The sequence below is a fragment of the Acanthochromis polyacanthus genome, chromosome 11 (genome assembly GCF_021347895.1).
Source record: "Acanthochromis polyacanthus isolate Apoly-LR-REF ecotype Palm Island chromosome 11, KAUST_Apoly_ChrSc, whole genome shotgun sequence".
NCBI lineage: Eukaryota > Metazoa > Chordata > Actinopteri > Pomacentridae > Acanthochromis > Acanthochromis polyacanthus.
In genome coordinates, this window is record NC_067123.1 from 24,904,302 (window position 1) to 24,927,559 (window position 23,258).

The 23,258-nt window shown below is 45.1% G+C and overlaps 1 protein-coding gene across 1 annotated transcript; it reads left to right on the top strand.

The window, feature by feature from the left end:
- Positions 1-2,590: 2,590 nt before the first annotated feature.
- LOC110972855 (glutathione S-transferase A-like) lies at positions 2,591-11,668 on the top strand. The gene is made up of 7 exons (XM_051955693.1): positions 2,591-2,626; positions 8,817-9,007; positions 9,157-9,222; positions 9,407-9,512; positions 10,354-10,475; positions 11,111-11,190; positions 11,308-11,668. The coding sequence occupies exons 2-7, from the start codon at positions 8,840-8,842 to the stop codon at positions 11,435-11,437; spliced, it is 672 nt and encodes a 223-aa protein (XP_051811653.1). The 5' UTR covers positions 2,591-2,626; positions 8,817-8,839; the 3' UTR covers positions 11,438-11,668.
- Positions 11,669-23,258: the final 11,590 nt, after the last annotated feature.

Below are 23,258 nucleotides of genomic sequence, written 5' to 3' on the forward strand. Positions count from 1 at the left end.
ACTTTTTCACTTCTGAACTAAGTTCTTTTATAAGTTTACAAAAACTGTCATTTGATAGAAGTCTATTGTTAAACTTCCATAGGTTATTGAAGGAGTGTGATTGTTTGTTAACTTCCCAATGCAAGCTTATTAAACAATGATCAGTAAGTGGAGACCTCAAGATTTCACATTTTTGAATATTATTACTTATTGAATGTGGGATAAGCCAATAGTCTAACCTTGATCGTTGGTTGTTGTTTGAAGCATTAATCCATGTGTATTCTAAATCTGTAGGGTGATTAAATCTCCAGTAATCGAAAGTGCCAGTTACTTCACAAAATGTATGTAATATGTCATTGTTTTCTGGTTGTTGTCCTTTAATAGGCATCTTATCCAACCAAGAGTTTGGCACAATATTGAAATCACCCCCGATTAATATTTTGTCAGTAAAATAGGAATCTTTCCATTCCTTTACTAGTTTACCAAGTTTCTCCATCATATCCCTATTACGGACTTTGTTATTATATCCATAAACCGCGAGTAAAATAATTTTTTGGTTACATAACTCAATAGCTGTAATTATCCAATGGCCTTCTTCATCTCCTATATAACTAATTATTTTTCCTGAGAATCTATTGAATAGAATCATGACACCTGCTGAATGATGTGTACCGTGAGAATACAAAACATTATCCCCCCACTGCTGTTTCCAAAATTTCTCAACTGTTGCATCACTATGTGTTTCCTGTAGAAAAATAACATTTGCCTTAATTTCCTTCAAAAATAAAAAAAGTGCCTTGCGCTTCGTATTATTTTTCAAACCCCTAACGTTTAAAGAACAAAACAAGAATGACATAGAAAACTAAAATAAAGTGCCTTATAAAAAGCTCTCTAACTGACAAAAGACGCAGGAATGAGCTGACCAACTGTCCAAATTAAAACTGAGCTCAACCATACTCTAAGTTATATTTCAGTCAGTTATCTGTATTAACAGAAAAACCTTGTAACATATTATGTGCGTTCAAATACCGTCTTTGTATCAAGGATAAATCTTCTTTCCATCGATGATGGCATAACCCTCTCTCAAATAAGCCCTGACGTTGCGGCGCCTGGCTTCTTCCACCCGTGGCCACAGCTTCTGTCTTGCCTCTCGGTCTTCTTTGGAAAAGTCCTGTTTAAAGGTGATCCTCATTTCTTTGCACACGTTGGCTTGCCTGGACATCTTCCACACTTCGTCTCTCATGGTCCGCCGCACAAACTGCATAATCACGGGTCTCGGCATGGTGTTCCCTGGGGCTCTCGTTCCCAAACGGTGAACTGTATCAACTTCGTGGCGGAGCTCATCAACAGACACGGGGATAACACGGGTGAGTATACCAATAATAACATCTCTGATCTTTTCATCCTCTTTTTCTGGCAGACCCATGAGTCGAAGGTTCCATCTCTTTTTGTATCTGACCGCTTCTGAGACCATTTCCTTCAAGGATTTGTTTTCTGCTTCCAAGTATTCAACTCGTTTTTGTAGCTTTTCAATGTTATCTTTGTTCTCTTCCGTAGACAGTTGAATGACTTCAGTGCGTTCTTCAATGTGATTCAGTTTCTCTTCAAGGACATCAAACCTTTTCAGAGTTTCTTGTACATTATTCATTCGTCCCTCAATTTTTTCCAATTTTTCATCCAAGCCGTCAAATCTCAGCATAAGTGACTGAATAGCTAGTTCGAAGCTATTCGAGTTCTTATCTCTTTCTTTTATGTCTCTCTTTTTCACCTTTTTCTTCATTGGGCTGTTGACAGGAGTTCGGTCATCATGTTTTTCACGGGTTTGGTCCATATCTTCACTTTCGTCTGTCACGGTGCTGTAATCATGGTCCTGAGTGAAGCTAGCAGTAACATTAGCATGTTGTGGGTTAGCCATCTCTTCGGAAAAAAAAATCAATAAGAAGACTTCTCCAAGATACAGTATCTCTTCAAACTAATTCAGAAGCAGTCTTGCTACCTCGTGGGTTGATTAATAATCTTTTAAAGTTAAGTTTGGACGTTAAATTTGAATTTTCTATCGGACCTGCTCGGGACTCAACCACTCACTCCGCCATCTTGGTTTGTCTCGAAGGTGTCATCTTGAGTCTGTTAAAACCGAAACCATGGCCAAGGACATGACTCTGCTGTTTGTCTGGAACTTGGTGTTATATTGTATTGTTATATTGTCTAGTATAGGTCCCTTAGTGTTGTTTGTTAGTGACTCATTGTCGTCTTGTAATGTTATTTTAGGACAGGTCTCTCTTGAGAATGAGACTCAGTGTCTCAATGAGATTATCTGTATAAATAAAGGCTAAATAAAATAAAATAAAAACAGAGTAGCATAGTCTCTTAGAAAGCATCATAGTATAGCCTTTGGTATGAAAAAACACCATCAACTCCAAGATCTCAAATACTTTCATTTACTGCAAATGAATATCTCCTCCAAATGTCTCACTAATAACAATTTTCAGCCTTAAAAACCCACAAAACACCCCTCTATCCTCAACCACACTTAGTACAGTCCGGTTCCCCCTTCTATAAATCTGCTTGGAATCTTCCACTTCCTGTTTGTCAAAGTGGCCTTCTACCTGGACACGTTTTGTTGGAGCTCATGCAACCAGCATTTTGGGTAACTGCACTTTAATATGGATGGATGACAATGAATTAGTCTGTTTTAATGAGACTGAGTTCAGATGTGTAGCTCTGTCAGTAAATAGGAAATAATTTCTAAGAATTCACAGAGAAAAGTCTGAAATGTTTGCAAATGTTCTTTGGCTCAGCTCAGCCGCGTTGCCGGACAGATTTCACTGGGGCACGTGCCCCAGTATTGCTCTGCAGTGCCCCAGTAAAAATTTCACCAATTAAAAAAAAAAAAAAAAAAATCACTTTGGAGTTTTAAGTCTACATTGCACAGACTACAGCGCACATACTACTTAGTATGGTAATTCATTGCGACTGTATTCACTCCACTCAAACAATGTGCACATGGCTAATTAATATGGTAATTTATTCACGTGTAGTGACTTCAGCCGATCAACTGAAGTCGAGGGGGGGGCGATGAGAATCACTGCGTGAGGTAGGTAACGTTAGCCGACAACTTGTTAAATATATTTTTTTGATTTTGATTTGACTCGAACTGTAACTCCTAGATAGATATCAGAAAGTTATTCGCCCGCAGCAGGGATAAAGTAGCGAGGAATGAGAGAGGTAAGTGAAGTCCTAGCTAGCTAGGCAACATAAGTCTGTCTTAAGTTAATGCTAAGTTAGCTAACGTTATTCACAACGCCTCTCACCCCCTCCACTAGCCTAGCCGCGCTAGACAACCCACGGCAACGAATTTAATTCTCTGCCAGAGTGGGTCTAGTTACCCTCCATAAGGCTCGAGGCTGGATGCTCCTAAAACTGGCCGGATGAATCACCATGAAGTGTAGAGTCAGAAGGCGGGCGTAACTAAGTGACGACAGAGGCGCGATGATTCTGACAGAAACAACCAGCGCACAATAAACAGTTATCTTTCGACTCGGCTTTGGCCACAGCCCTTAAAGATTTGAAGCTAAAATTCAACTTGAAAGATAAACAAAGGACGGCACTGAAGTGTTTCATTGAGAAGAAAGACGTATTTGGACTTATGCCGACGGGATATGGCAAATCCTTAATACACCAGTTGGCTCCGCGGCTCCGCTGGTTGGGAAGCTAACGGGACTTAGCCACAATCCGCCGGTGCTCTAGGAACTACGTCAGCCTATTCGTTGCGTTGATTGGTTGTATACCTACCCAATTGCTGCAGAGGGATTTGATAGACAACCTTTTAGCCCGCCTCCCTCCCTGTCGAGCTTCCCTAGACCCTTGTGCCGTCAGAAACATGGGTGTAGCGTGGCTAGGCTACCCCTCCACCACACTGAAGGAGCTTTGAGCAGCTCCTTCAGTAGCAGACTGACTAACTACTGCCGCCACCATCAAGGAGGGAGCACTACCACAGGTCATTCATACCTGCTGCTGTCAGACTGTTTAACAGCAGCAGCTCAATGTCTTTTCCTGTATATATATATATCACCTGTAAATAACACTGGAAATTTTCAGATTTTTGTTGATTTGTGTGAACTCTGCGTGCCCCACTTTTCCCCTAATTTGGGTTTCTTTTCCTCTTTACTCTTCTAAGCATAACTCTTCTAAGCATATATATGTATATGTATATATATATATATATGTGTGTGTGTGTGTGTGTGTGTGTGTGTGTGTGTGTGTGTGTACATATTTTTCTTCTTTATTACTTATCTTATCCTTGTATCAGGACAAACCATATTAATTTGCTGTACAAGCTTCGGGGGAATTTCCAGTGAGTTTCATCAGCATGAAACATAATGTTGGTTATGGTCTGCTGGTTCTGCTCAGGACCTCTGCATCAATGATGATTTTGAGTAAGCTTGTGTTAGTTGACAGATACAGCCTATGGATGATGCAGTGGTTCTCAAATGGTCTATCTTCAGGAAGAAAAACATTTTTCCCTATCATCAAGTTGTGAGCCAAATGTTTAAACCATTCAAGTTTATTTCACTGAAAAATAGCACAGACTTGTCTTGTTAATCGGTTTGTCTTTGACGAAAAGAATCTTTTTTTGTCACCAGAAAAATGGCTTCAGGTTTTGTTGCCAGAAAAAATACTAAAATTTCTGTATTTTTCACCAGAAACATGGCTAAAAATATCGGGTTTTGTTGCCCGAATTAGATTTTTTTCAATATATTTCCATGTCTGTCCAGACAAAGTGGAACAACAGAGTGCTGGAAGAGGTGGGGCAGAGACACACTTTGCGCACTCTCATGAATGCTTTGTGCCCTAGGTGTGCCCCAGCACAGTATTGGGTCTGGTGACGCCCCTGTCTGTAAGCGATCATTTTTGAAACCAGGTTCCAGAGTGGAAAGATTTTGAAACGCCGTACAAGCGGCTCCGTGTTTACTGGCTAGCCGCTACTTTTCAGATACGCTTATGTCATAGTTTCGTATCTTCATCTACACGCATGTGCCACACGCGGCCACGAAGCTAGTGACACTACTATCCCTGCTGCAGCAAAATCTCCTTCTCCTTCTTTGCCACATGTGCGCATGCCCACTGTTTTTTCTTGTTTGCGCGTGTTTCCGTCATATCGTTACAGCGCCCCTAGAGGTCTGGCATGTGTTTTTACAGCGTTTCCATGCGTATCGAGTGCATTCATGTAGACGCACAAATTTTCTGGAGCGCCTTTGTCTTTATGGCGATAGTTTTTGAAACTGTTAAGCATTTTGTCTTCGTGTGGATGGGGCCTTAGTTCTGCTTAGTTGAAGCAGAAAGTTAACAGAGAAAGTTGAAAACCACCTTCTGATACCTGAAATCATTGAATTTTCACACATAGAATGCCTGAACATGTCAAATTAGTTTCATAGTAGAACCATCATTGTAAAAACATCATAGTATGGTGTGTTGTTCAAAAAACATTACGACCCGGCTGTCTACGGTCGCCGAGGAGTGACACAAAAACAGGACAACCGTTGGTTTCCAGGGGTTTAGGCGGTTATTTATTTGAAAGAGTAAATTTACAACAACACAACATGTGAGCAGAAAAATCAAAGTCTGTCTTTAGTTCAGCTGAAAATATTAGTTTTTTATCTTTTTTATTGACCAAACTTTTCAGGAAGTAGATGAAGAAAAATTAAAACTCTCATGCAGAAGTCCAACTTATTTTGGATCCTTGTGGAGAGTCTAATCATGGAGTTTGTAAAGCTGTTGAGTTTTTAGAGTCACATGGATTGTTTTAACATTTAATAACCGAGTCCTGAAATAAAATTACAGTTGTGGATTTCTGTCATTTAGTCTGGACCAAACAAATAACAGCAGCATAAATCTCAAATGTCATGATGAGAAGTCTGGATTGAGGCTTCTCACTTGATAATGATCAAAACATGAAATTTAGGTTGGTTTAAAGGAATATTCCACCTTAAATCTTTGAATGTTGACCTAAAAGGTTGGCTTCAGGAAGTATTCCACCTACAAGGTTCTCACACATCAACCTTAAAGTAACATTCCACCAAAAATCCCTGGACATGCACCTAAAATGTTGGTTTAACCGAGTAGTCCATCCAAAATCCTCAGAGACCTGAGGGGCTGGTTAAAAGGAATATTCCACCTGAAACTTCAACTAGGGCAGTATGTGTAGCAGCAACAACCCAAAGAGGTCCTCTCTCGGTGGAAGAACCACGTCTGAGTGGCAGCTCCCTTTCTGCTCTTACCTTACTCACTAAACTCAAGTGCCATGGAGGACTCAAGTAGTTGACATTTGCTGTAACCTTCTGTTTTTCAGCTTTCTTCCACGTCTGATCGCTCCCAACCCGGCTTTTGCTGACATTTTTGACCCTTTTTCCGAACTTTGACCAATCCGAGAACATGAAGTACATCATCGGCATTGCCAGCGTAACCAATGGAGGGAAAACCACCCTCACCAACCGCCTGATCAAGAACCTGCTCAACTGCTGCGTAGTCCATCAGGATGACTTCTTCAAGCCCCAAGATTAGATTGAAGTTGGTGAAGATGGCTTTAAGCAGTACGATGTCATCACTGCTCTGGACATGGATGCCATGATGAGTATGATCTTTGCATGGCTGGAGAACCAGGTGATGTTTGAGAAGTCTCATGGAATTAATAAAACCCTGGACACAGAGATCGTCCTGAAGTCCGATCACAAGGAGAAGGAGGAGACTCACATCCTCATTGTGGAGGGCTTCCTGCTTCACACCTACAGGCCTTTGATGGACGTGCTAAACCAAAGTTACTTTATTTCCATCCCATATGAAGAATGCAAAAAGAGGAGGTGCTCTAGGAAGTACACGGTGCCAGTCCCCCCGACCCCCCCCCCCCCCCCGCAATTCACAAGAATATCTGCTCACTGTGAAAGAATACTGAGAGCAGCTTGCTCTCAGGTTTACTATTGAATGTACAGAGTGCAACTTACTGTATTTTATTGTATTTTGAAATTTACTGCGCAGAACATTTCAGATTATTTTACCACAGATCAAGGCTACAGATTGTTGTTGTTCACTATATATTGGGTCATATTCATTTTGATTAAGACTGATTAGCATACAGAACCTTACGATGTTTATGGTTTACAGCTGAGAACTCGTTGCTAAAAGTACAGAATATTATTTATTTTATGGGTGATAACTGTCAGTAAACATTCTAAGAAGTGCAAATTGACAGGGTTGTATATAGTGCTGTTCTTGCACAATATTTGTCACTTAATTGTCCTCAGGATACTGTCGTTGAGCTTACCAGTTTTACATAACAGGCAAATAGCTAAAGATGCTGAAATTCAAATAAACAAGGAAACAAGTCCAGCATAATTTGAATGTTAACAGTCCAAAATAAAAAGGTCATATACAGCTTTCCTATTGGGTTAAAGAGCCAAAAAAAAAGCATGAAAAATACTTTGCAAAAGTGAGAGGTTGGTAGCAGCTTTCATTTTTTCTTACAACTTTTCGGTAGCTCCCACAAAATATCTATTGTACCACGCCCCCCCCCCCCCCCCACACACACACACAGATTTATCTGGATCCGCCCCTGTACTGCAGCCTTCTGTCATTCAGCAAGTTAGCTTTTATCAACTGTGTTAAAAACATGACTAAACTATAGATTATTTTCAGATACAGTTTACACTACTTCACCGCCCTGTTGCTACTGGCAGCTGCTCAATTGCACATTGTCCAGAGTTCAAGAACAGACACACAAAGAAATTCTCGCCTACGTGAACAACTGGCTCCCTCTTTTCCCCATGACTCACAGATCTTGGGTGATAACACAAAAATGGGATGGGACTAAATTCCACCAATCCAAATGGTTGTTGCTAGAGGTACGGACCGTACCCGTAGCCTGTGGACTACGGATACGGCACTTGCCATTTGCCAGACAGATACACGAGATCTGGTCACGTGACTCCCGGTAGATGCTCGCGGTACGGACCCGTAGCATCGGTACTACAGGTACGGACCCTAAACCTGACCCTAACACTAACCCTAACCTTAACCCTTTAAGCTGCAGTCAATTCCAGCCATTTTTAGTACAAAAAAATCGCTAATAGTCTATTTTTAAATAAAAAAATGAAAAATACAGGGAATATTGGACGCGCATCACGAGGTGCATTTCCTTGAAAACGACCGATTCGTGGATTTTATACCGACTTCAGGACATGTTTTGGACAAAATAGTTTACTGGCTTGTGTCATCGGGATGTAAAAGGTTGGATTATGGCCGTTTTTTGTGGAATATTTTCATCTGTGTGTAATAATGAACCCGGAAATGTGGTTCGCGCTGTGTGCATTGAAGCCGTGTATAGAGAACGGATGGATGGATATTTGTTGTTTGTCGGACAAATGTGTTTTTCTCACCCGCTGTGGTAATCACATCTGAAAGTGGTTTATACCGGCGGATTCATGAGAATCTAAGCTTTCCATCGGCGTATAGTGTTTGTATAATCGCGTTTGCAGCCGTCGGACATTCTTGAAATTCCTATGCAAATTAGTAAGTGTACCACCAGCGGTACACTGAAGTTTTGCTTACCTTTCAACAGTCTGCAGTGGTTAGCAGCTTCTTGACTCGCGTACGAGTCCGTATCTGTCTGGCAAATGGAAAGTGCCGTATCCGTAGCCCACAGGCTACGGGTACGGTCCGTATCTGTAGACACGACCAATCCAAATGAGGTGGACTGGCGCATGGTATAAAACCAGCCTTCTGTGCATTTTCAGCTCCACTCCTCACTTCATTCACCAACCACAACGCTTTCTGTCTTCTGTCAGCTGTAGCACTTCACTCTGAAACCATGGCCAAGGACATGACTCTGCTGTGGGGCTCCGGTTCTTCTCCCTGTTGGAGGATCCAGATCATGCTGGAGGAGAAGCAGCTGAAGGGCTGCAACCAAAAATTGCTCTCCTTTGAGAAAATGGAGCACAAATCCCAGGAAGTCCTGGACGTGAACCTCAGAGGTCAGGTGGGTTGAAGTCAAACTAGCCGTTTACCTAGAAACCAGTCAGATCCTCACTGAACTTCAGTCTGTATTTTTTATATGAATTCATTTTATACACGCTTGAACTTAAAGTAATAATTTTAATTTTTAATTCCCCCCTGTCTGTCTTAAAGCTTCCGGCCTTCAAATGTGGGAAACATATCCTGAATGAGTCCTACGCCGCCTGCTTTTTCCTGGAGGTGAGAACTTGGCCGAGGTCTTGAACTTCGCTCTAGTTAATATTTCATGCAGCCAAGGAGTTAATAAGTAGGAGGGCTATTCTGCTTGTCAAACAAACAGACAAGCTACACCACAGAGGAAAAGAAACTGGCACTCCATGCTGTTCTTCATAACAGTTCCTCTTTTTTTCTGTTCCATCAACAGAACCAGTACAAGTCTCAGGGAACCAAACTGATTCCCGACTCCCCCGATGCACAAGCACTGATGTACCAGCGCATGTTTGAGACTTTCACATTCAGCCAGAAAATTGGTATGTTGATCCTGATATGCATAACTGGTGTACATGGCTCTTGTTTTGTGAGGCCCTGAAAATCCTTCATATCTTAATAAAAAATGGACCAAATGATGCAAGTTTCTCCAAATTACATCTGAACCATTTGGAATTAGTCAGTTTTTACAGACTATTCAGGCTACTAAAGCTCAGTTATAGTTACGGGACTTAGCAATTGTTGCCATTCAGAGTTCTGACTTTTAGCACTTCAGTGCATTTAGCAACATCATAAACCAACACTGCTGCCTTTAAACCACTGAGACTTCATGCCAGCTTCCTCAGAGGCAGTTTAACATCATTCAGACCTTCTGATTAGACCTGAGATGTTCAAAACACATGATATGCACTAATGAGCCATGCACTGACTTAATGAATTCACAACATAATGCACTATGTCTAGGTATATATGAATCTAAACGATCACAACAAGTGTTGATGTTGAAGGTTCACATTTTAATCCCACAAAAGATCACATGCTCAGATCGGTTTGCTTGTAACGCTAAAATCATGAGACCGGGTGTTTTATTTCTTGAGGAGTGGTGCTAAACTGAAAAAGCTGAATTCCCTGTTCATTACAATAGATAAATGCAGCACTTCAGGCTGTTACTTTAACCATTTTTACTGTCCTCGGTGTGAAGCCGATGTTATATAATGATGTCCTGAGTGACCCCAGCCACTGCTGGTAAAAAGAAGCTAAGGCCCAAACACAATGTGGGAGTCCATGTTATGCAACATGTGTACAGATTTCTTTGATTGGCCTCATAGCCCTCATTTCTCAGAAACTAGTTGTTACAACTAAATATTTATTGACACTTTTCAGCTGATGTTATCTACTACAACTACTTGGTCCCAGAGGGGGAGAGACACGACTCTGCTGTTCAGAGAAACAGGGAGGCTCTGACAACTGAGCTCAAGCTGTGGGAGGGATACCTGAAAAAAACGGTAAACACTTTAACACTCACACAACACACTACAGAGTGTAACCTAAGAAGACATTCATGAGCAAGAGGCTGTAATATAATGTTACAATACAGCAGCAGCACTTTGTATTACTGTTGTTGTTTTTCTCAGTCATATTAAATGTTCATATAAGTGCTGCTCCAACTGTCATAATGATACGAGATGATCTGGGAGAGTTTTTACAACTACAGTTTAGACAAATTTTACTTTAATCTGAGCAGGATGGAGGTAAATGACTTATTACTTGACGATCAGCTCAGCATTTTCATAAAAATGCTCAATTACAACAGCTGAGAGTTAAACAAGTACAAACAAGTACAAAACCTCCAGCATGCTGTTGTTTCTTTTAATTATTACAATTATAAAATACGTAGACTGCTGGATCATGTTTTTACTGGGGGTAAAACTGGGGATGTCTGTTAGGACCGCAAACCTCTGTAAAATCACAAACAGTTTGTTTTATTTCAATTGCTGTTCTGTCAGTGTCACAAGGATGAAATATGATACTTTCCCCTTTGTCAACTATGTCTTTCAAAGCACTTTAACCCATAATGGATGTGATTTATTTAATTATAATTGCTAACATTCTTCATAAACTCTTGCATTCTCTTTTCTAGGACTGTTGCTTGGCTGGAAAAGAATTCACACTGGCTGATGTGCTTGTTTATCCAGGCGTGGCTTATCTATTCTATTGTGGGTAAGTAGGTTAAAGAACCAAAAATGACTTTTAGCTACTTGTCAGGATGGAATAATATACAGTAGCACTTGCACAATTTAAAATGTCACAGCAAATTTCCTAATTTTTTTCCTGCAGGTTATGTAGAGAGCGTTACCCTGCACTGGCAAAATACTACGACGGTTTGAAGGACAGACCCAGCATCAAAGCCACCTGGCCCCCTACCTGGCAGGGTGCCCCTGCACAGGATGTGCTGAAAACCATCTGAGATCAAAATCCTGCTCAGTGGACACACTAACTGTTTCTGTTGTGATTCGATGTATTCGATGTAATCACTCCTTGCAATGCACTACTTTTTTTTTTTTAACAAACTATGCTTTACTTCTGCTATGAAGAGCAATTTTCTACCATCATTTGTTTGTGACTCTACAATTTTCTAAATACAGAATATTCTTATTGTGCTGCAAACAAAAGCAATAAAAAGAGAATTTAAATTTGACTGCATTCTTATTTCTAGGTTATCATCTCCAAAGAATTATTTCTGACCATTTATGCATAACATATGAGGCAAATAGTGAGAGTAAAGCCTTTTAATAAAATGAATAATACTATGGAATTATAATTGTAGTTTCTACACAGAGATTGGACCATAGGCATCAAATATAGCAAGTGGGATTTGAGTGCTCTTTTTAAATTTCAGTAAATATAAGTTTTTACTTCCTGCACTTTTACACTTCTGACAGTAGAGGTCACTAAAAGAAAATTGCAAATGGCAACACTACAGTCAGAACATGAACTGTGGGTTGTTTCATACAAAGACTTCAGATAAAAGAATAATTCACACACCATGATTAAAATATGCTTCCAGAAACCATCTCCTCCCTTTTAAAGGTCAAGCACAGCTCATGCATTTGTTGCACATTAAATTGTTATTATTATCAATTTTGTGACACTCATATGTAATGTCAATTTTGGTGTTCAGTTAGTGGTACCTTATAAAACAAATCCTAACAAAGCCATGGCCAAAGACATGACTGTGCTGTGGGGCAGGGGAAATCCGGCTCTTTTTAGCGAGCCGGCTCTTTTGGCTCGGCTCAGTAAAAAGAGCCGGCTCTTTCGGCTCCCAAACGGCTCTTCGGGTTGTTTTGTTGCTTTAATTAATTTATTATCAACAACAATATAAAATTATGCACAAAATGAATTACTAATGTAAAAGATTGTGTTTTTTAAATTTATATATGTTTTTTACATATATATATATATATATATATGCTTTTTTATTCACTCCACAAAAATCCATCCATTCTCTATACACCGCTTTATCCTCACTAGGGTTGCGGGGGGGTGCTGGAACCTATCCCAGCTGACTTGGGCTGGGGACACCCTGGACAGGTCACCAGTCTGTCACAGGGCTACATATACAGACACACAATCACACTCACATTCACACCTATGGGCAATTTAGAGTGACCAATTAACCTCAGCATATTTTTGGACTGTGGGAGGAAGCCGGAGTACCCGGAGAAAACCCACGCATGCACAGGGAGAACATGCAAACTCCATGCAGAAAGATCCCAGGCCCACCCCGGGATTCCAACTGGGATCTTCTTGCTGCAAGGTGAAAGTGCTAACCACTACACTACTGTGCAGCCGACTCCACAAAAATGTAAAACAAATAAATTATAAAATACAAAGAACAACTATTTACAACTCAATTTTCAACTATTTAAATATTCAGCTTTTTCCTTTTAAACAAATTTAAAGTGAAACAACACAAAACACAGCAAACCACTTTGTTTTCCACATCCCACTCTTTTGCCACTTTGAGCAGCTCTTCTGCTAAGTTCTCAGCAGTGTGTCTGTCGCTGAACTCAAAACAATCCAGAAGACAGAACACCATTTTAAATTTTTCAATAAAGTGACACGTAACTAACAAGAAGGATGTATTGGTTTGGGATGTCCAGCTGTCAGTTATTAGACAGACTGCTGTGGCTTTTTTAACCCTCTCTTGCAGTAATGTATGTTCTGTGTCATACAGGCCTGGGATGATTTTTTGGGAAAATATTTTCCTGCTTGGAATTACATACATTGGATTTAGTGCATGAACAAACTCCCTGGATCCTTTATCATCCACAACTGAAAATGGTTGAAAATCAAGGGTAATCATTTTTGCCAGTTCTTCATCAATTGAGTTCTGTCTTGCTGTGGTCACAGACTTCTGCAAAAACTGTGTCATAGAGCTCTGGATCGGAGGTTTTGGTGGTTGTGGTGGCATAGTACATGATGCTGTAGATACTGCAGCAGAAGCAGCAGCAGCAACAGTAGACACACTGGTACCTTCATTAGTACCACATTCAACCCATTGCACTGATGGGTGGACAGTTCTCAGATGCCTGTGGATGTTGTTTGTGGAGCCGGCTCTGTAGGATATTCTTTTCTTGCAGACTCTACACTCTGCCTTTGTATTATCAACTTGATATCAAATTGAAATGGTTCCAGATTTTACTCGTTTTCCTGGTGTCACTCATTTTCTTTACCTTTCTATCGATGTCTGGTTTTGCTGCCCCTGGCTCTCTTTCTCTGTGTCCCTCCTGCTCTGTTCCTGATCTACCGCTGCTGCGTCTGTGAGTGTAACTGCCGCCCCTCCCCCGCTCTGCTCAGCGCAAACACGTATTGACCAATCACGTCTGGCTTGAAGTGAAAAAAAGTGAGAGAGCATGGGTGAGAGAGAGAGGGTGCGAGAGAGAAAAACAACAACAACACGGCTCCCAATAAGGAGCCGGCTCCCGTCGGTCACTTGAAAGATCCGGCTCTAAGAGCCGTTTCGTTAGCGAACGACACATCACTAGGCAGCAGCTCTCCTCCCTGCTGGAGGGTCCAGATCATGCTGGAGGAGAAGCAGCTGCAGGGCTACAACCAAAAACTGCTATGCTTTGACAAAATGGAGCACAAATCCCAGGAAGTGTTAGATATAAATCCGAGGGGGCAGGTAAGGACAGCAATGTAATAATAATAGCAATAACAATAAATTCTGCTTCTTATTGTCACATTGTGATAAGCTCATAATAACCCCATCAGCTTCATGCTCTTAGGAGCTTATAGATATTCACTGTTGCGCTTCAAGGTACTTAATGCCTATCAAAAAAAGTGACATATAAAATTTTTTTCCAGTTTTGGTATGTAAACTTACCTGTTTGAATCAAATGGACGAGTTTTACCAAATCACAATAATGAGCTTTTTAATTCAGTATGTCTTCCATTTTTCAATTAGGCTTATTAAAATAAATAAATGAATGAACTTGTGCAATTCCTCCTCGTCAGTATCAAAATGCCCTTTGTTTACTAGCTAACACACCATCAAGAAAAGCTAACGAATACAAGCAATGATAAAGTCATTTGCATTTACAGTAGATATAGTACTTTCATGCCAAGATATTGTAAGATTATTTATTAATTTAATGTCCTAATATGAAGTTTGTAGGACACGTATTTTACGAGAAAAAATTGAGTTTCAAATGTTTGAAGCAGGGCTTCATTAGGTTAATTTCATTGGTTAAGATAAGATAAACTTTATTGATCCCACAGTGGGGAATGTTCACCGTTACAGCAGTTCCAAAAGAAAAAGTACAAATGCAATACAAAAGTAAGTAAGAAAAAAACACACAAAAACACACAGTGCAAACTGCAGGCATGAACGACACTGATCTTTCCTATAAAGAGAGTCAGTGTTGTCTGTCCAGTCTAGTTTGTTATTTAGGTGACACCCAGGTACTTGTAGGTCCTCACTCTCTCAATATCAAGTCCGTGGATGTTCAGCGGTGGAGCGTATGAGGGCGTATGTGCTCCGTTCATCCAGGCCCAGAGCTGACAGCAAAAGCCATGCCGATTTGGCTGGGAAGCCCTGGCACCCAATCTCCACTGGGACCAACCACACCTTCCAGCCCTTGTCTCTGCACTCTTGGATTTGCCTGGGGACCAGACAGCCTTTATATTGTGTATTACAAATACACATAAAGTCAGTCTGGAACTGCTCCATTGAACCAAATCTAGCCCAGAGGCGGGCCTACCGATCACAGCTTGAATTGGAGAGAGCCAATCAGCGTAACACATGTGTGACGCAATCACTAAGCGACTTAACAATTGCCTTTCCGCCATGATGTTTTGTAGTTTTAACAGCTTCCTTCGCCGTACAGGGGTCCTGAGGAAAATCTAAGCTCTCCCTTTCAACAGTGGAGGGCAGCATTACGCATTCTATCGAACAGCCTGCCGGAATTAAAAATACATCCTTTTTAAAAAGTAAAGCTTTAAGAGCTGCTTCTTGTTGAGGTTTTAAGGACAAATTCAGCCCGTGCAAAACAGAGGAAAGTGCACGAGAGAAACCTCGCTCTGTTGCGGTCGCATCGTTAACTCCCGCCTCTGGTGCTCTGATTGGTTCGGTCTGATCTGCTCGGAGCTTGAAAACCTGTCAAAATGTGTCAGTGGAGGAGGGCTAGACCGTATTCCCGTATATCCCTTATAATGGGTGTGGCGATGGGCGTGGGAGAGCTCAGCTGCAGGAGAGAGAGGTGTGGAGGGGTGCATGGAGGCAGCGTCAAGGTAATTGACACAGGTGATGATAATCGGCTGACCTGATTATCTTCACAGTAGCAGCCGGAGCGGAGGATAAAAGGTCGGGCGGACAGAGAAGACGGAGAGGAGCTGCGGAGAGACAGCGAAGGCTGCATAAACTGTGGGAGCAGTGGAGAGACAGCGGAGGCTGCATAAACTGTGGGACAGCGGAGACAGCGGGAAGTGAGAGGCAGCGGAGGCTGCGTACCGGGCTGCGGAGAACTTTAAGTAGTAAAGTAATAAACAATATTCCCTCGACAACCAGGCGTGTGTGTATTGAGTGGACCCACGGACAGCGAACCTGTCACATTGGCGCCCAACCGGCACTTGATACACGGGGATGTCTGCGCCGCCGGCGGAACCGGTGCAGCCTGTGGCTGCGCTGGCCCAGATGCTCCGGGACTTGGCGGCGATGCACGCCGACCAGGCGGCGGCGAATCGACAGCACCTGGAGGCGCTGCACCAGCAGACGGAGAGGCAGACCCGCGTCTTGGAACGGCTGTTGTCTCGACCAGGGGGATCACCGGGCTCCTCCTCCTCCATCTCCGGGCTGTCTCTTCAGAAGATGACGGCGGAGGATGACCCGCAGTCATTTTTGGATATGTTCCAGGCCACGGCGGTGGCATGTGGGTGGCCGCAGACGGAGTGGGCGGTGCGGCTGCTTCCCCTGCTGACGGGGGAGGCCCAGACGGCGGCGATCAGCCTGCCGGCGGCAGCCCGGAGGACTTTCGCCTATGTCAGGAAGGCGGTGCTGGACAGGACGGGCCTCTCACCTGAGGACCACCGGCGCCGTTTCCGGGGCGCTCGGCTGGGCGCGGGCGACCGGCCGTTTGTGTTCGCCCAGCAGGTGAAGGACGCAGCAACCAGGTGGCTGCTGCCGGGGAGACCGCGGAGGAGAGTCGGCTTCTGGAAAAGATTGTGGTGGAGCAGTTCATCGAGGGGTTGCCAGGGGAGACGAGCAACTGGGTGAGGTGTCATCGCCCGGCCGACCTGGGGACAGCAGTGACGCTGGCCGAGGATCACCTGGCGGTCCAGGCGGAAGGCCAAGGACGGGCACCTCCCGGGATGCGACCAACACCAGCGCCACGCAGGAAAACCCTGGCTGCGCGGACATCGGCGCCACGTTCTCCGACGCCGCCGGTTCCGGCGCCCCGTACTAACCTCTCCTTTGCTTCTCCTCCACACCAGGCTCCGGCTGCTGCTGACGCTGTCTCCAACCCACCGGGGGCTCCTCAAACATCAGGACAGGAGTGCTGGCGGTGTGGGCAGCCTGGCCATTTCCGACGGGAGTGTCCGCTCATGGAGGTCGGCCAGGTGGTTCGGGTTGCCGGCACGCCAGCACCCTCTCCCGGTCCGGGTGGGACATACAGCGTTCCGGTAAGGATCCAGGGGGGTGTACATCGGGCTATGGTGGATTCGGGCTGTGGACAGTCCCTGATTCACCAAAACCTGGTTCGACCCGGGGCATTGGTGGAGGCATCCTGGGTGAGGATAAGGTGTGTACATGGGGATGTTCACAAATATCCTGTTGTGCCAGTGGAAGTTAGATTCAGGGGAAAAAAGCATATTATAAAGGCCGCGGTTAGCTCCCGCCTTACGCACCCCCTTATTTTGGGTACGGATTGGCCTGGGTTCCAGGGGGCAGTTGGGAAATGTGTGGGAGTGCGTTCACGAGCGGTAGGGATGTGTGATATGTGTGCTGTGCTCAGCGGTGACGCGAGGTTATCCGACACTGCAGACGGGGAGGGGGATCCCGTGGGACCTCGTCAGGAGGCTCCGCGGGTTCCTGTCCTACACCCCATGGAAGATTTTCCTCTGGAACAGTCTCGAGATGATACTCTGCGCTCAGCTTTCGACCAAGTGATAAAGATTGATGGTCAGTTTGTGCACCCGGGCACAGCACCTACATATCCACACTTTTCATTGATCCGAGACAGATTATACAGAGTGACTCGTGACACTCAGACACAGAGTATAGTCACCCAATTGTTGGTGCCGAGGGGCCGCCGGGAAACTGTTTTCCAGGCGGCACATTTCAACCCAATGGCTGGTCACATGGGATATGAAAAGACACTCGACCGGGTCATGGCCCGATTCTATTGGCCTGGCATTCGGGAGGACGTACGCCGGTGGTGTGCGTCTTGTCCTGAATGCCAGTTGGCTAACCAACCGGCCATCCCGCGGGCACCTTTGCACCCATTACCACTGATAGAGGTTCCGTTTGAAAGAATTGGCATGGACCTCATCGGGCCATTTCACCGGAGCGCACGAGGATATCGGTTTGTGTTAGTCCTAGTGGATTACGCAACACGATATCCCGAAGCAGTGCCGTTGCGCACCATCTCTGCAAAGAGTGTTGCACAAGCACTGTTTCAGGTCATCTCCCGAGTTGGAATCCCCAAAGAGATTCTGACTGACCAGGGCACCTCGTTTATGTCACGAACACTTCGGGAACTTTACGAATTATTGGGCATCAAGTCTATTCGGACAAGTGTGTACCACCCCCAGACCGATGGTCTGGTGGAGCGTCTGAATAAGACCTTGAAGAACATGATTTGTAAGTTCATTCACGAGGAGAGCAGCAATTGGGATAAATGGCTGGACCCTCTGTTGTTTGCAGTGCGGGAGGTGCCCCAGGCCTCCACGGGATTTTCTCCCTTTGAACTGTTGTTTGGCAGGAAGCCACGTGGGGTTTTGGACCTGGTTAAAGAAAACTGGGAGGAAGGTCCAAGCCCAAGTAAGAATGAGATACAGTACGTCCTGGACCTTAGAGCAAAACTCCAATCACTGGGACAGCTTTCACGTGAGAATTTGCTCAAGGCCCAGGAACGACAACAACGCCTGTACAACAGAGGGGCAAAGCTCAGACAATTTTCACCGGGAGACAAAGTACTTGTATTATTCCCATCTTCTAGCTCGAAATTACTCGCCAAGTGGCAAGGGCCCTTCGTGGTCACACGACGAGTAGGGGAGGTGGATTATGAGGTGGCACGCTCTGACAGGGGAGAAGCACCACAGATTTACCACCTCAACCTCCTTAAAGCATGGAGAGAGGCGGAGTCGGCTTCTTTGGTGACTGTAGTTGAAGAGAGAGACGAGTTAGGGCCTGAGGTTCCAAAGCCGGGCAATTCCACCTCACTCCCTGTTGAAAACCACCTCTCGCAGTCCCAAAAAGCCGACATTGCCATGTTGCAGGAGCGGTTTGCTGATGTGTTTTCCCCCCTGCCAGGGCGTACAGACCTCATACAGCACCACATCGAGACCCCCCGAGGCGTGAGGGTTTTTTCACGACCTTACAGACTGCCTGAACATAAGAGAAAATTAGTTCAGAAGGAATTGAAAGCAATGCTAGAGATGGGAGTGATAGAAGAGTCAAACAGTGCCTGGTGTAGCCCCATTGTTCTTGTCATCAAGAAGGATGGGTCTATACGGTTCTGTGTGGACTACCGCAGGGTGAATGACGTGTCACGATTTGATGCCTATCCCATGCCCAGGGTCGACGAGCTCCTGGATCGGCTGGGCACTGCGCGTTTCTTCACCACACTGGATTTGACCAAGGGCTACTGGCAGATTCCCCTGTCACCGGAGTCCAAGGAAAAAACGGCCTTCTCCACTCCGTACGGTTTGTACCAATTCACGACGCTTCCGTTCGGGTTGTTCGGAGCCCCAGCCACGTTCCAGCGTCTCATGGACAAGGTGCTGCGGCCGCACGCAGCATATGCAGCCGCCTACCTGGATGATGTTATCATCCATAGTAACAGCTGGGCGGCGCATGTGCGGCAGGTGGCCGCGGTGCTGGAGTCCTTGAGACAGGCGGGGCTGACGGCCAACCCGAAGAAGTGCGCGGTTGGACGGAGGGAGGTACGGTATCTGGGTCACCACTTGGGCGGCGGGCAGGTGCGCCCACAGGTGGATAAGACAGCAGCAATCGCAGCCTGTCCACAGCCCAAGTCCAAAAAAGAGGTACGGCGGTTCCTGGGGCTGGCGGGCTACTATCAGCGGTTCATAGCTAAATTCTCGGACCTGGCCAGCCCCTTGACCGACCTGACCCGGAAGAGTGCCTCAGATCCGGTCCAGTGGACGGAGCAGTGCCAGCGGGCGTTTGAGAGAATAAAGCAGGCCCTCTGTGGGGAGCCACTCCTCTACACACCTAACTTCTCTCTCCCTTTTTTCCTGCAGACTGATGCGTCGAACAGAGGGCTGGGGGCTGTTTTGTCCCAGCAGGTGCGGGGCGTCGACCGCCCAGTAGTTTACATCAGCCGCAAGTTGTCTGAGAGGGAGGCTCGCTACAGCACGGTAGAGAAGGAGTGCCTGGCAATCAGGTGGGCGATCGGGGCCCTGCGCTACTACCTCCTGGGACGCCCATTCACCCTCTGTTCGGACCACGCCCCTCTCCAATGGCTCCATCGCATGAAGGATACCAACGCCCGAATCACACGGTGGTATCTAGCTCTACAGCCTTTTAAGTTCACAGTGATTCATAGGCCGGGGGCGCAGATGGCCGTGGCTGACTTCCTCTCCCGCTCCTTGGAGCCGGTGGGGGGAGTTGGTTAGGCCGGATGGCTCCCCGGCCTAAGTCGGGCGGTGGGGATATGTGGCGATGGGCGTGGGAGAGCTCAGCTGCAGGAGAGAGAGGTGTGGAGGGGTGCGTGGAGGCAGCGTCAAGGTAATTGACACAGGTGATGATAATCGGCTGACCTGATTATCTCCACAGTAGCAGCCGGAGCGGAGGATAAAAGGTCGGGCGGACAGAGAAGACGGAGAGGAGCTGCGGAGAGACAGCGAAGGCTGCATAAACTGTGGGAGCAGCGGAGAGACAGCGGAGGCTGCATAAACTGTGGGACAGCGGAGACAGCGGGAAGTGAGAGGCAGCGGAGGCTGCGTACCGGGCTGCGGAGAACTTTAAGTAGTAAAGTAATAAACAATATTCCCTCGACAACCAGGCGTGTGTGTATTGAGTGGACCCACGGACAGCGAACCTGTCACAATGGGAATACAGTCTAGCTAAGCTAGGCTACTCTTGGATAAGAGGCTGGTACTTTGAGGCCTTCCTCTTGTGGGCCTTTTCGCAGCCTTTCTCCCATAGCACCATCAGTTCCCCCACAATTATCTTCTGACGTTTAGTTGACCGCAGCACAATGTCTGGCTGAAGTGTTGTTTGAATCACCTCCGGGAACTGCAACCTCCTTCCTCCATTAACACTCATCTCCCAAGAACTTGCAGTTTGAAGGATATTGGGCTTCATTCTTGTGGTCATAATAGACCTATCTCCTTCCTCAAGGAAAGAGATCATGCTCCTTGTGACTGTGCCAGTTGACCTCTTCTGGCCTCTCTCCTGCTCTATAGTATCAGCGGTTGAGAGGAGAACTTTGTTTTGGCGCCATCTATACTGCCCTTGGATTAAAGCTGTTTCGCACCCAGACAGTATGTGTGCCAGAGTCCCCTTCTGGATGCAGAGCTTGCAGAGTGGATCCTGTCTCAGACCCCATGTCTGCAGATGTGATGGTGGAGGAAGGGTGTCATACAGACCTCAAGAGGAAGAAGATACAGTCAGGCTCCAGTTGCCACAGCTCTGGCCACGTGACCTGGACCATGTTTCGTCTGGACCTTGCCTTTGCATCTCCCCAAAATTGAAAATGAGTTGGAGCCGAGGCCTTGCCGATGGACGCATTGGTTGCCGATGATGTCTTGCAGCTTCAGAGAGATCCCTGCCTGCTCCACAGCCGCGCTGGCAGCCCACTTGCACCCAGACCTGGTTGTGACACCTGCTTGTTTTACCAGGTCATTGCTGAAATCTCTCAGGCTTAACACAACTCTGCCCTTTCCTCCTTGTACTTCTCCACAGTCGATGACAGGGGAAGGTGCAGCTGCCCAGACCACATGTAAAGGCCCACTGAGGGGAAACTTGTGGGACTGCCCAATCATCTTCTTAGATGCTTGTTGTTCTCCTTCTCAATGACCTCTACAACGGTTATGGGGAACTCATAGACAGTAAAGAGCCAAAGGAGCCTGGGCAAGAGGCCATGTTGGTACAGCCATGTCTTAAACTTGCCTAGAAGTAAAGATTTTTTTGATCCTCTTTAGCCACTACTCAGTCTGCTTCAGGGCCGGACTGGGAAAGAAATTCAGGCCGGGAGATTTCCAATCAGTCAGGTCACTTCCACCACCGCAAGGGTTGTGTCATGTGGGATAATGCACCAAAATTTTGTTTTTTTTCCTTCCAAAAATATGCCTTTTACAGTTATGTTATAGCAATTGCAACACTACTAAACAGACAGTAAGTCTATTAAACACAACCATAACGACAGCTCCATACAGTCCAGTACTTTTCTCTTCTGTAATCTCTTCACTACCCTCACCAATTTTTCCAATGTTTTCCTTTTCCTATTATTTATATAACATGTGGAATTTAAAAAAAATATATATTATTTTGTCAACAAATCATTTAGATGTCAGCTGGTCATAGCTAATAGTATATGCAAACACCAGTGTTCATTTTATAACTGAAAATTGTAAGTCAACTGCCTATCCTACCTGAAGAGGGGGTCTCAAACGTTTTCAGGCTTCCTGCAACCCACCTGACACCTGTGGAGCTTATTTGGGCCAGATATTTTTTATTATATTTTGGCCTTTGAAGTCTGATGATGCATTTGTGAGAAGAACCGACCGTTTGTAAACTTACTTGAAGTAAGAGTGCTCCATAATCTCCACTCCTTCCACTCTCTCGCCTCACTCTCATATCGCTGCTCTGCAGTTCGTTCTCGCTATGAAGGGGCGGGCCATAAAGCAACTAACCAATCATGGCACGTTTCTTCTAAAAAAATGTCACTTTGACCAATCCCTATCCTTCTGATTTAGAGCTCAGAGCACTTGCTTTGTGTGAGTGACAGGAGGGTGGGTGTGTACTCTGTAAGGCTTCTAGCGCTGCTGTCTCACTGTCTCTGGCCTGTCTGCCAAAAAGCCGATCAACTTTTTTTCATTGGCCTGCCAGTCCGTGGCTGGCCTGACCAGGCAGGCCAATAAGGAGGCAGGCCACCGGGAAAAGTCCCGCCTCTCCCGATTGCCAGTCCGGGCCTGGTCTGCTTCATTGTCTGAGCAACATTGGTGCCTTCTATCAGTGACACATTGAACCACTTCCCCAGGCACCTCGCCCTGAACTTGGAGACTGAATTTGCTGGTAACTCTGCCCTTATTAAAAATCAAGCACCTGGACTTCCTGGTTTTGAACAGCATCCCGGTATGTTCAAACTTCTGACTGGTAGTGTACCTGTTAATATACTGTTAGTCCTATACAAAATTAATAGAGTTAAGCTTTAACCTTAACTCCATAACCTATATATATAGTGTAGACACTGTATATGTCGTAATACTGTTGGGCGCTAAAGTTGCATTTGATCCATGTTTATGTCCATTGCCAAGGGCAACTTTGGTAAAATTTAGCTCGGCATATTCACGAAATCAGTTAAACACACCATAAACGT

Coding starts and splice junctions, on each gene's coding strand:
- LOC110972855 (XM_051955693.1), top strand. CDS start 8,840: ATGGCCAAGGACATGACTCTGCTGTGGGGCTCCGGTTCTTCTCCCTGT. Junction 10,476..11,110: donor AGGGATACCTGAAAAAAACG/GTAAACACTTTA, acceptor TCTCTTTTCTAG/GACTGTTGCTTGGCTGGAAA. Junction 11,191..11,307: donor GCTTATCTATTCTATTGTGG/GTAAGTAGGTTA, acceptor TTTTTCCTGCAG/GTTATGTAGAGAGCGTTACC.